Source organism: Squalius cephalus (genome assembly GCF_949319135.1).
Source record: "Squalius cephalus genome assembly, chromosome: 11".
Taxonomy (NCBI): Eukaryota; Metazoa; Chordata; class Actinopteri; order Cypriniformes; family Leuciscidae; genus Squalius; species Squalius cephalus.
The window spans coordinates 8,469,487-8,483,681 of record NC_137132.1 but is presented as its reverse complement, the minus strand read 5'-3'; the positions used below and the strand labels follow the sequence as shown (position 1 = coordinate 8,483,681).

Here is a 14,195-nt window from a genome sequence, read left to right as displayed (position 1 = left end):
CATAATATATTTTATTCCAGGGAAAATGAACTTGCCAGAATTTGTGTGTGTGTGGCATTATGCGTGTTTGCTTGTTTTGCTACTCTCATAGAGATTACATTTCCAAAATGCCCCAACAGCAAAACCTGATTCAACTTTATAAAGGAACTGAATAAAATCATAATTTTTATAAGCAAATGACAAAAAAGCTCATTTTAGGGTTAAAACTGACACAAACTACTGTTCACTACTGTTACAAGTTTAGGGTTGGTTAGATTTTTTAAAATGTTTTTTGAGTCTTTTATGCTCACCAAGGCTGCATTTTGTTTTATTAAAAAAGTGTGAATTATAATTACACATTTAAAATTACTTTTCTATTTGAATATATTTTAAAATAGAATTTATTCCTGTGATCAAAGCTGAATTTTCAGCATAATTACTCCAGTCTTCAGTGTCACATGATCCTTCAGAAATCATTCTAATATGCTGATTTGCTGCTCAAGAAATCAATGTTGAAAACAGTTGTGCTGCTTAATATTTCTTGTGGAAACTTCTTTTTTATTTATTGTTTTTTATAGAAAGTAAAAAAAAAAAAGGCATTTATTTGAAATAGAAATCTTTTATAACAAATATGTCTTTACTGTTCCCTTTGATCAATTTAATGCTTCCTTGCTGAATAAAAGTATTAATTTCCAAACATTTGTATGCTATGCATGTATTGCAAAAACGTGGTCCCATTTTACATACTGCTAACCAGGTTCTCTTTTAACTGTTACTCATGACGGGATTTAACAGAAGTTAACTAAAATGCTTTATGAAATATTTTGGGCCTCAATGGCACATTCAATTTGGCAGGCCTTTGAGTTAAATGTACAACAATTATAAGTCGAGATTAAATTTAAATCCCCAGAAGAATAGATAAACCTAATAAAAGTTCATAAGGGATTTTCTTTCTTTTAATAAATATCTACAAAAGCCAAACACATATTTTAGGATTTGTACCAAAATATACCCAAAAGAACAAAAAATTGTGAATGTAAAGTCCCAACGAGAATAAAAGTGTTGATGTGCACCTGCTGGCGTCTCCTGCCGTCCTCTTGAGCGTGGCAGGATTGCGTATGAGTTTGTCCAGCATGTTGACTATCTGGCTGAATTTGGGTCTGTCTGCGCGTTCCCTCATCCAGCACTCCAGCATGAGCTGATGCAGAGCCAGCGGGCACTCCATGGGCGGCGGCAACCGGTAGCCTTCCTCTATTGCCTTTATCACCTAGGAAACAGGAGAGAGGAAATGAGTGGCTGATCTTTCTGAACTACCGCTTTCAGTTGGTTTGTATAACTTGGCATGGCACACAATAGCACGATAAAGCAAAGTATTAATACTCTTTTAAGTGTACCATGGGAACGCCAGCGCAGAAGGCATGACAAGCTGTCGTAATTAATTAGATTTGTGGTACAGTGCCACTTACATCCTGGTTGCTCATGTCCCAATATGGTCGTTCGCCATATGACATCACTTCCCACATGACGATGCCATAACTCCACACGTCACTGGCCGAGGTGAACTTCCTGTACATGATGGCTTCTGGAGCCGTCCAGCGGATTGGAATCTTCCCTCCCTGTGATTGACAGGTTCATGTTCATGTTAATCAGAATTAAAGCCTGTTTACACCATGATAACTATAACTAGAGTCCACACCACCCATCTTTAAAGCAGGATGGATTCTGATTGGCTCTGAATGTTTTTATCGTTCATCAGCTGGATGAAATCGTTCTGAAAGTGATTCCAACAATATTGTTTCTCTGTGCCGTTATCGTTATAGTTGTGGTGTCGACTCTGCTATTCTTTTATATTTAGAATGATTTATAAAACTATATCTTTATCATTATCATCACAGTTATCATCCTTGGTGTGAAAGGGCCTTTATTCAACAGTAAATTCCGATCCACTAATTTGAATAAGTGACATTCCCAGAAGGTTGAAATTCCATATAACTGTATTGGAACCAGTGTTATTATTAACTAAATGTTAACAAAGATAAAAAAATAAATAAAATAAAATACAAATTTATTGCTCATTGTTAGTTAATGCATTAGCCAATGTTAATGATTAGGACCTTATTGTAAAGTTTTAGTGTTGATACCTATAAATGTAACATTGTAAATGCATAAATGTAAACACTCGTACCCTGGTAGTATATGCTCCTTCTGGTTCATCTTCCAGCACTCTGGACATCCCAAAATCCGAGACTTTGCACACCAGGTTGCTGTTTACTAGGATGTTGCGTGCTGCGAGGTCCCTGTGAACGTAACTCATGTCGGAGAGATATTTCATACCGGACGCGATTCCTCTCAGGATGCCCACCAGCTGGATAACGGTGAAGCGACCGTCATTCTTCTGAAAGAGGAAGCAACACTTCAGACCTAAATAGTGACACCTTGACAAGAATCAAAGTTGCTCTAATCGCGATTGTTCTTGTGAGTCATTTAGGATGGGGAGAAACACAAGCAAGCTATCTATCTATCTATCTATCTATCTATCTATCTATCTATCTATCTGTCTGTCTGTCTGTCTGTCTGTCTGTCTGTATGTAAGCCTAATTTTTTTTTTTCTATCCAGAGAATGTAAAAAATGTTAAATTTGAAAATGAATGCAGAATTTAAGATATATCTTTAATTTAAATGTAGAAACATACTGAATAGACACACAAACACAATCTTACTCTGAGAAACATGTCCAGTGAGCCGTTCTCCATGTACTCAGTGATAATCATAACTGGCTTGCCTGCAATGAAAGAGAGACAAAAAGAGAACAATTAAACTAAATAAATTCAAGTTTCTATACACACACACACACACACACACACACACACACACACACACACACACATATATATATATATATATATATATATATATATATATATATAATATATATATATATACAGTATATATATAAAATTCAAACAAATCTAGTATGAACAATCGTGGAGATTTGTGTTATAGCATGTTAATGCCTTCTTAGGAGGATGAATCATTTTGTTGTATTCCTTATTTGTAAGTTGCTTTGAATAAAGGCGTCTGCTAATTGAATACATGTAAATCTATTTAAAAAGTACTAAAACTTTCCCACTGACAGTATTTGAATGCCAGAGATGCATTGGGCGTATGCAACACCGTTTCTTGAAACTTCTCATACATCGCACAAAACTCAGTGTCAACCAACCAGATGTAAACACTAGGCACAGAACATGAATATCAGTAATTCAAACAGAACCAACACACACTGACAGCAGGCCTGCTGATTGACACTCACCAATGCTCCTTTCCTATAGAGGAAGTGCGGTAAATAAAGCTCGACCAGACACATTGTCGGCCATCTTTGTTGGGCTGGCCTTTCTGATGACCTTGAGGCAAGTTTGACTGACAGCTCTTCCAGAGTGCCTGAGGAGCAGGTGACCTCTGACCCCTCACACTCACTGTCTGAGTTTCCCAGCCCCACCCCTTCACGCCCACCCTATTAGAATGCTAATGAGGTGTTTACTGACTTTGTCAAGTTTTGCGTGTATGGTTGAGCCTACAAGTATGTGTATGTTTGACAATGAACTCTGCAAGACAAGGGTTAGAATCTCCATCAAACCATAAATATTTTACTCAGAATTTCAAAAAACAAAAACACTGATGACTTGCATTTGAAACAAGAGTACCAGTCGCAAAGAAAAGCAGTTGAATCATTGATGAGAGATACTGAGAGGCCCAGTAATACCACATTGCCTTATTTACATATTTATATTCACTTCATACTAATTTACATTATGCAAATGAAGTATTCAACTCTATTAACTCTGCTGTAACACAAAGCAGGAGACTTAAAGATGACTTTATAGTTTCATGGGGACATTTATGAGCTAAAATTAAATTAAACATTGACAGAGCTGGCTGGTATTCACCTGTTAGAAATGTCTCCCACCAATTTAATTTACTAAGGAATTATAAATCAATGGTTTTGATGTCGCCTGCTGCTCAAGACATGAAGTTTCTTTCAGCATGTACAGCCGAGTATGAGAAATAAACACATAATACAGAAATGCATAACATACAAAAAGAAACTGTTTATATAAAACTATTATTTAAATAACTTAAATAACTTATGATTTTATATATATATATATATATATATATATATGTGTGTGTGTGTGTGTGTGTGTGTGTGTGTGTTTGTATTGCGATTATAATCAACCATATACAAACAAATATTAAAAAAAACATTAATATTATTTAAAAATATGTTCAAAATATATCTTTTTAATATTTTAATATAATCATATACACAATTTATATAATATAATATATATATATATATATATATATATAACATTTAAAAAAAAAAATCACAATTTATGTAATATTTTGTTTCTTTTAATTCAACTTTTATATATTTTCATATACACAATTTATAAATATAATAATATAATATATAATATATTTATTAGGGCTGTCAAACGATTAATCACGATTAATCGCATCCAAAATAAAAGTTTGTTTTTACATAATATATGTGTGTGTGTACGGTGTATAATTATTTTCTATATATAAATACACACACATGCATGTCTATATTTAAGAAATATTTGCATGTATATACTGTGTATATATATATATATATATATATATATATATTTATATTATATATAATTTATATTATATATAAATATTTTATATATAAATAACACATTTTTCTTAAATATATATGCATGTGTGTGTATTTATATATAGAAAATAATTATACTCCATACACACACATATATTATGTAAACACAAACTTTTATTTTGGATGCGATTAATCGCGATTAATCGTTTGACAGCCCTAATAAATATATTTAATCTAAATTTATGTTATGACATTGCAAAAAATAATCTTTTATTAAACTCACAAAACTATTTTTTTTTTATTACATTCTCTTAGGGATTAACTAGTACTGGTTTACTAAACATGTAATGACATTTGGAAAAGTAAGTAAACAGAAAAATAAAGTAGAAGGAAAGCCAAGACGAATAAGAAGCCAAATGTGTAGTGTGTGAAGGCTAACTTTCTCTCTCTCACACACACACACACACACACACACACACACACACACACACACACACACACACACACACACACAGCAGTGGCTGTAGGTTAGAGATATAGGGTGACACTCTAACCCCCAAACACATTTAGGCCTGACGAAGTGATTAATGAGTCTGCTGTGCTTTTTAGCTCACATTAGTCCCTCGGAGCGGCCCACTCCATCTGGAGACCACAAGGGTGAGTGTGTGTGCATCACACAGCAGTTTTTGTCAGGACACGCTCAGCAAGCAAACACACTGATAAGCTGGACATGCATACATAAACACACACGACCATTAGCACATCAAAAGGAAAACGACATCACCAGCCGGTTTCTTTAGGGGGTTTAAGCCTACTTAATATCCACACTTTTGACCATGTAGTGTTCTGGATAGGGTTTCACCAGCCGTTCCTAAGTTCTTACATTGGAACGTAAAGTACAACCTAGAAGCTTAGTAACAACTAGTTAGTTTGTAACTAACTCTGTACTTTATTTGGTTGCACCATTTGTTCTAAAGGCAGAAAGAAGGTGGTAAGCTCTCTGTTAATGTAGTCGCATAATATGATGGATACCCTCAACGATCCAATAGCAGACTTCAAGTACTTGAGCAGATGTTGTGTTTAAATGCTGTTTATCCTTGATTGTAACTTTTTTGCCTCACGTAACAAATGGTCAAAAATACGTTTCCATTAAATACAATTCTACTTAAAGGGGTCATGACTGAGAATTGAGAAATCAAAATTTCCTTGATCTTTCAACATATAAGAAGACATTGTACTATAAAAATATCCTGTAAGTTTCAGAACTCAAAACTTCTTTATTCGTCCAAAAACTGCTGAGCTAATCCATAACGGTAGATGATGGTATCCATGACGTTAATCCCTAGTGGAAAAATTTGTATCTTCTGAAGCGAAACAATAGGTGTGTGTAAGAACAATCCTAAGGGCCAGATTTACTAAACAGGGAAAATTAGCGCGAGAGTGCAATCCCATAAAAGTGCAGATGGAAAGTTGTGTGTGTGATCTACTGACGACGCGGAAATTAAAGAACACAGACGCAGTCAGATCATTTCCATAATGACCAACGCAATCTACCAGTTAGCGTCTGGTTTAAGACATGCTTTTTTAGGGCGGTAAATAATGGCGCAAATACCAGAGAATTGACTAGCGCAAACCTTCGTAAATCACCCTGCATGATTCATTTGAATACTCTCCTCCCATAAATTTTGCGTCTAAAAGGGAAACTCCTACAAACGCATATACAATAAGGTCAGCCGCAAAAATAACTGTGTCCACGCCTTTCCAGCGCTAAATGCTAAATGTCTAAAGATGTCGTTTTTTAAGGGTTTGCACTGGAGCAAGCTGTTAGTAAATCTGGCCCTAATATTTTAACTAATTTAACTATAAATCATCACTTCTGATCTACGGTCATACGAAAAACCCAAGAGTCAATCGAGCGCCACCCATTCACCTGCATTATATGGACTCACAAAAATTGATTACTATCATAAAAATCTTCGTTTGTGTTTATCTGAAGAAAGAAAGTCAAATACATTGGGGATGGTATGAGGGTGAGTAAATGATGTGAACTATCCCTTTAAGGCAAGTCAAACCTGATGAAGACATCCCAAATTAAAAATGACTGCAGGAGACAAATAAAAGCCCTTGATGTCAACGTTGACTTACATTTGGTGACCACGCCCTCCAGGTGAATGATATTGGGATGTTCAAACTGGCCAATGACACTGGCCTCGCTCAGGAAGTCCAGCCTCTGCTGCTCGGTGAACCCCGCCTTCAGCGTCTTGATGGCCACACAGATCTCACGCTTTCCAGGAAGTTTCAGACGGCCGCTACACACCTCACCAAACTCACCTACAGTCACAGTGAGTCATATTTACATGCATCTCTCATCAACAGATGACATGCTAAAGACATAAAAGGATTGTTAACGTACCAATGCCGATCACCTTCTCGATCTTGATACAGGAGGTACTGATTTCCTTAGCGAACTCCCTGATGGCCTGGTTGGGGTCTTCGTAGGTGAAAGGGTCCACATATATTCTCACCCCTGCCGGCATAATTTAACAGAAGGTTTGAAAATGGAAAATTTTAATTTTTTTGTTCCAGCTGTGGACTAATAAAAGGGGTTTGCTTACCTGGCTTCAGGTTTTTCTCCTCAGCCTGTTTAGTTTGGCTGTATTTGCTCCTCCTGAGATGAAAATATACACAATTATTTAGCATTTATTCTTTTATTGGTCTATCAGTGTTATTTTAGTATTATTTAGATAATATTTATTAATTTTAGTTTGTTTTAGTAATATTATGAGCTTTTGTCATTTTTATTATGACATTGTTTCGTTTTGAATATTTTTATTTCAGTTTCAGTAAGTTTAATAAAAAATGCTATCTAAAATTCATATATTATTTTATTGCAGCTTTATTTCAGTTAATTTTGATAGTTGTAGTTTTAGTTGACAATATCAACACTGGTCTATAGCAGATGTTCTGTCACCTTTTGGTGATGATGAAGGTAATGATGAGGATGAGGAGGAGAACCACCACACATCCGGCCACCAGCAGCAGCAGCACAGCAGAGCTCATGAATCCTCCAACAAGAGGAGCTGCGACTGAGAGAGACACAAACACTGCATTCATATACACAAAAAAGTGCCAGGAAGAACCTAAAAAAACAAAACCTTTTTGTTCTCAGTATGAAAAACTGTTTAAAGAACCTTTGTCACTATGAAGAATCTTTTGAACCCCAAAGGTTCTTAATGGAACCATAATGCAAATAATGAACCTAGTGGTGCACGATTAATCAAAATAAAACTGAAATCGTGATATGGCTTAGAGGAATGATCAAATCACAAGGCTGCGATTTATTTAAATAAACACATGCGCTGCATGTTTCAGAGTTAAGCGCAGAACTGTGGTCATTTACAATTGAGCAGCTCATGATCCTGTGTATTCTTTTTATTTAGTAATAATAATAAAAGTAATATAATAAGAAGAAGTATTATTATTTTATAGTAATATTGATATATAATCAAACTAGGGCTGTCAAAACACAAACTTTTATGTTAGATGCGATTAACAAACATTATTAGCTAAATTGTAGTCTTACAAATAAGCCCTTTTTTAAACAGCTTTCTAAAATGCAAATGTAATTTTTATCAGAAATAATCGCAATTTGTGATTTTTTTCCCTACATCATGCAGCCTATTTTTAAGAGTGTGTGTCTTATTTTAAAATGTCAGGCCAAAAATATTTCATATTTTTCATCAGTTTAGTCAGCCTCCAATGTCAGTGACTAGCAATTAAACAGATTTCGAATATAGTTTTTATTCATTTTATTTAAGTAGTCTAAATATATCTGATTATAGATCATTCCAACTCATTCAAAATCACACTGTTGAATATGATCTGTACACCCACCAGTGTTGGTGCTGAACTCGAAGGGGGCGCTGAACTCTCCGTAGCCCGCGGCGGTGCGAGCGCGCACGTGAAACACGTAGGAGGTCAGCGGGGTCAGATCTTTAATATCAGCATTACGAGACATCGTCTTTACGATGCGATAACTCCTCTCATTCTGATCCTGAGATTTAAAAATAAAGAGAGAGACAGAGAACGGAAGACAAGAGGAAGGTAAGAGGCTCATTAGGGGGACATTTGAGGGCTATTTTAACTCCAATGAAACTTCCCTTCCTGTTTATCCAGACAGCAAGTGTCCACAGGGGATTGCTATATTGTCTCTTAAAGGAACAGTGAACCTAAAATTTAAATTTAGGATGAACTTTAAAATACAATAGAAGAAGATGTTTCCCATCATTCACCTTCTCGTAGTATTTAACCTCATATTCCAGTATGACACCGTTGGGCTTCTCGGGTTCGTCCCAGAACAGAGAGAGCGTGTGGCGGGTGATGTCCTTACTCTCAACAGTCATGACCGTAGAGGGAGCTGAAGAGAGAGAGAAGGAGTTAATATTTTTATAAAAGGTTTACGTTTACTAAATTTGACTTTTGTCAGGTTTTCCTGAGACATCTGTCTTTCTTTCTGTCTATCACATCAGAAACAAACAGAGAGAGAAAGGATAAACCCAGAGGACAAGGAGACCTTTTCTTCTTCTAAACCGTGGATTTGGAGTTAAGACCGCTATTGTCTGTTTGGTCTCTTTTCCCCCCGAAGCTGTTTTTGTTGAGGGTGAGAAAGTCAAACAGACAGAATCAGACACAACAGAGATGTGCGTTGACTTCTCTGCTTTTCCAAAGACACATCACACAGAGTCGAAAACACAATAATAAAAGAGAAAAACAGCAAAAGAAAGTGAAAACAGAACTGGGGGATGTGAAGAAAGAAAAAGAAGAAGAAAAGCTCCATGTATTATTTTCCTCTACCAAACAGAAGAACTCCAGATATCTAAACCACAGAAAGCTTGCCATATTTCCACAGAATCCAAATGCTGTCTTTGGCGAAGTCCTACACATCCCCTTCTGTGTATTTTGGCTAATTAAGGGTGTTCGTTAAATCAAGCATGTCTATTACTATTGCTCATATTTGGAGATGAACAAACTTCTAACTTTAAGGCCACAATGTTTCAGAAAACGTGATCTTTTGTCTTCACAACGTTTCAGGTGACTTCATTACTTTTTTATTACTTTTTTTTACATGTGCATAATGCTCTAGTGTGAAATATAAAAACTACTTAGGAACAAACTAGAGCATTCAATCAATCACTAAAACTACATCATTCAAGTAGGTTTAGTTCCTAAAAACTACTTAGGAACAAACTAGAGCATTCAATTTTACATGGGCAAACTCACACTTTCTTCTTCTTCTTCTTCTTCTTCTTCTTCAAAAAAAGAAAATGCAAACAAACTAGTATGACTTTCAGCTATCTAATTATTATCTCTATTTAACATATTTTACCATATATTGTCTAATTTAAACATTTTAATCTAAAATGAAAAAACAGCTTGTTGTAGGGTTGCACAATTCAGCAAAAATTGTGCGATTAAATATCAATAAGACTATAAAATAATAAATGTAACAATTTAAGAAATGTATTAAATAATTAAATATTGTTATTATTAAAATAATAAACTAAATAAGAAATATTACTATTGTAATATTTCACTGTAAAATAAAAAAAAATCTAGTACTTAATTAAAATAAAATATAATATTATTAAAATTGCACTACTAATATTCATTACCTGTATTAAGTTTTCATTTTCAAACATTAAACCATCAAGCTTTTATTTTGAAGGAAAACTGCAGGAAGCACTTAAAGCTTCACTTTTGTTGACAACAGCCAGTTTATAAGCGCTCATTAAAAGTTTGAGAAGATGATTGGCACATGTTGCGTTTTCAAATGCACATTATAAACGCTCCCAAACTCAGAGCAAATGCAGAGATGAGTTCATGTGGAGCAACATTTACTGTGAACCGAGCCGCTCTGAGACACTAAAGACACATGATGATGATCTGCACGTGTAAATGAACACAGTGATGTGCTCCACTCTGAAACATTCTGTGAATGTATTTAATTAGATTACAGCCTTTGTGATTGAATTATTGCACTAAGCCATAACCCGATTTCAGTTTTATTTTGATTAATCATGCAGCGCCCTACTATCCAGACCAATTTCTCCCCACAATCAGCACAGAAAATGTACAAAAAGTGCACAGATTCATTGTTGGCCTACCTTTTAACATCCTAAATTCAAGTGCTAAAGCTAGAGTTTCATGCATTAGCATGTGTGTGACTGTTAAACAATTGGATCCCCCGCCAGCTGCAGCAGCAGCTCGACAGCGGCCCTCTTCCATCTCACAGATCCGTCTTCCTCTGCCAGGCCCGACAGACTAAACGTGATTTAAGGGCGTCCCTCGGGGGACTCGGAGACGACCCCCTCCAGCCAAAAACACAGGGGTCACCGCCCCCCTTCAACCACCTAACACACTCATCTCTAACACACATCCATCATGCCGTCTGCTCTGACAGATATGGGCCGTAATGGAGTTGTGGGTGTGTGTGTGTCTGGCTGAGATAACGTCAAAGGAAAGATGAGAATCTGCACTCGTTCATCATTAACACTCAAGCTTTAAGATTTATGTTAAGATTCAGTACAAATGATTTAGGAGCATCATACTATATGCTCATTTGTTTAAGCCTTTAGTACATGCTGGGAGAGTCAGAATTTACATAATACATACTTTTTTTTATAATATTGTTTTATAGAAACACATAAGCTGAGAATTGCTGTGTATAAAATTTAAAACACCCAGCAGATGAGCGATATGATATGCGTCTTCATTGCTCAAATACAAATTTCACATACAAAAGTTTTATAATAATATTATAATAATTTATAATAATTTATAATAATATTTGATTACTGATCAGACTTGGTTGTAAAGTTTTCTTCAAAATAAACACACAAATACAATTGTTCAGAATTTCAAGGTTGCATATATTGTCACAAAAGTCTCATTATGCGCTGCAGTGATGCTGTATCGTTTGTTAGCAAACAGTTATCTGTAATACAAAATAATTGTTTGTTTTTACTCTTATTAGAGGAGTATGAATGATTTAAAAAGTGAATCAGATTTATAAAGCAACAAACAGTGTTACAGTATTTTTTTACCATGGTTAAGGAGGTTTTACGCAGCTTCCCATTCCATGAAACTTTAAAAAATCTGACTACGACAGCAGTAATATATTGTGTTTTGTGTATTAAACGTTATGTCAGTAGCATCTACGTTAAGGAGCATATGTTTATTATTGTAAATATACACACACAACTGCCCAGTGCACGTCTAAGTAGGACACATATATTCAGGTCTTCTGTTCTGTAGCCAAAGGCACGTCAATGCATGACAAAACCCCACCCTTCCACACTACGCCCTACACCCTACACCCTACACCCTACACTCCACACTCCACACTCCGATCCCTCAGGCTGATTTACAGGCTTGGGTTGTCACAGAAAGTTCCGGATCTCCAGCTAACGCTCTATTCCGATGGAAACCCAAGACACCATCAAGAGCACAGACCGCATATCACAAGTCGGCAATTACACACACACACACACAGTCATGAATCAAAATAGAGTGTATTTGACGCTCTACATGTGTGTGTGTTTGTAATGGAGCAGAAAGGTCATGCAGAAGTTCTCCGTAGGTGATTAGGCGAGTGAAATTGAACCTTGTGAAATGTTTTCTCTGAAGATTAGGTGAGAAATATAGTAATTACCAAAAGTTTGAAATAATTATGTTTTTTTTAAAACGTTTTTGAAAAAAAAGAGTCTCTTCTGCTCACCAGGGCTTCATTCATTTGATCTAAAATATAGTAAAAACAGTAATATTGTGAAATATTATTTCAAATTTAAAATAGCTATTTTCCATTTGAATATATTTTAAAATGTAATTTATTCGTGTGATCAAAGCTGAATTTTCAGCATCAAATCAAGCTGATTTGCTCAATTATTATTGGTGCTCAAATATGAATGGTTCTTATTATTTATGTTGTAAACAGTTTTTGCGGCTTAATAATGTATACAAAAACAAAATCAAATTCCTTGCCAAATAGAAAGTTCAAAAGTATAAATGTCTTTATTGTCACTTTTGATCAATTTCACTTTTAGATCGATTTCAACTAAAATATTGGGCAGATGTTGAAATGTTAAAATATTGAACCATTTTAAACAATGATAATAATCATAAATGTTTCTTGAGCAGCAAATCATCATAATATACTGATTTCTGAAGGATCATGTGACACTGAAGACTGGAGTAATGATGCTGAAAATTCAGCTTTACCATCACAGGAATAAATTACATTTTAAAATATATTACAGTAGAAAACAGTTATATTAACTTGTAATAATATTTCACAATATTACTGTTTTTACTGTATTTTTGAACAAATAAATGCAGCCTTTGTGAGCAGAAGAGACTTATTTCAAAAACATTAAAAAATATTAATTATTCTAAACCTTTGGCCAGTAGTATGTCACATGCAAACATGATGGCTGATTAAATTTGAGCATGTTTGGAGACACACACACACACACACTTACCAGCCTGGTTGGTGGTGAGTGTGACGGACACGGCCTGCTCCAGGCTAGGGTTGTGTTTGGACACCCCGTTGACGGCCCAGATCTGGAAGGTGTAGTTGGTGTGCGCCTGCAGCTGGTGAACGGACACCCGCGTGGAGCGCAGACTCAGACGCTGCGGAGAGTATCGCACGTCGTCCCCGCACAGCGCGCATCTCTGCGTGTCTCGCACACACTGCTTACACACCACGTTATAGGTGAGATCCTGACGGCCTCCGGAGGAGAGGGGCGGACTCCATTCCAACAGCACCGACGTCTCGTTGACATTAGATATCAGATTGTGTGGAGCGGATGGAGGACCTGCGATAGACACAGAGAGAAAGATAGATTTAGAGTCTGAGTGCATATCCCTCACATAAAAATAGGCTGCTATTTCATTTAGCTAGAGATATACTGGAAAATTGGTTTATTTTTAAATAACATTGTTGCATATATGTATGTTTCCACAAAAATATTAAAGGGGTACTTCACCTCTGGAAAGATAAATGTGTATTTAAAATAGGTCATTTATGTAGAAGAAATGTGAAATTATTTTAGAATTTGGAGCTTTCTAGACTGAGAAAATCCAGAAAATGTATTTTTGGCTTATGTGGATGAAAGACAACAACTCCCAGAATGCACTTGCTTCGCTGCCCTACGAGGCCACTCCCAAGCCACGCCTACCGGTAAGAGAGCGCAGTTGAAAACAACAAGGCTAGGCTAATAGTGAGTCTCCGTGACGAGTCTGCCCGGGATTTCGAGATCGCCCAAAATGTCCGGGATTCGGCTTTTGCATTCTACAGTCGCCATTCATTATGTTTACTGTGGCGAGCAGGACGAGGCTGACGGCCGCGGGAGAACGGCGCGAGGCCGGTGGCGTCATTACTGATACGCGCCGGTCTCGAATCTCTCACGGAGGAGCGGGAATTTTCTTAGCAATGTTAAAACGCACATCAACCGATCACTTTTTTAGCGTTCATGTAAACACTACATTCAGATTCACCAATCGGAATGAA

At 36.0% G+C, this 14,195-nt stretch overlaps 1 protein-coding gene across 1 annotated transcript in view; it reads right to left on the bottom strand.

Moving 5' to 3' along the window:
- Positions 1 to 14,195, bottom strand: part of epha4l (eph receptor A4, like) — a 42,690-nt gene that overhangs the window by 1,726 nt on the left and 26,769 nt on the right. The window contains exons 5-15 of the mRNA XM_079886728.1: positions 13,165 to 13,500; positions 8,920 to 9,044; positions 8,522 to 8,681; positions 7,599 to 7,713; positions 7,243 to 7,295; positions 7,041 to 7,154; positions 6,773 to 6,958; positions 2,700 to 2,761; positions 2,165 to 2,374; positions 1,446 to 1,595; positions 1,053 to 1,246 (exon numbers count right to left, since the gene is read on the bottom strand). Coding sequence (XP_079742854.1) covers positions 1,053 to 1,246; positions 1,446 to 1,595; positions 2,165 to 2,374; positions 2,700 to 2,761; positions 6,773 to 6,958; positions 7,041 to 7,154; positions 7,243 to 7,295; positions 7,599 to 7,713; positions 8,522 to 8,681; positions 8,920 to 9,044; positions 13,165 to 13,500 — 1,705 coding nt within the window. The remainder of the gene's footprint in view (positions 1 to 1,052; positions 1,247 to 1,445; positions 1,596 to 2,164; positions 2,375 to 2,699; positions 2,762 to 6,772; positions 6,959 to 7,040; positions 7,155 to 7,242; positions 7,296 to 7,598; positions 7,714 to 8,521; positions 8,682 to 8,919; positions 9,045 to 13,164; positions 13,501 to 14,195) is intronic.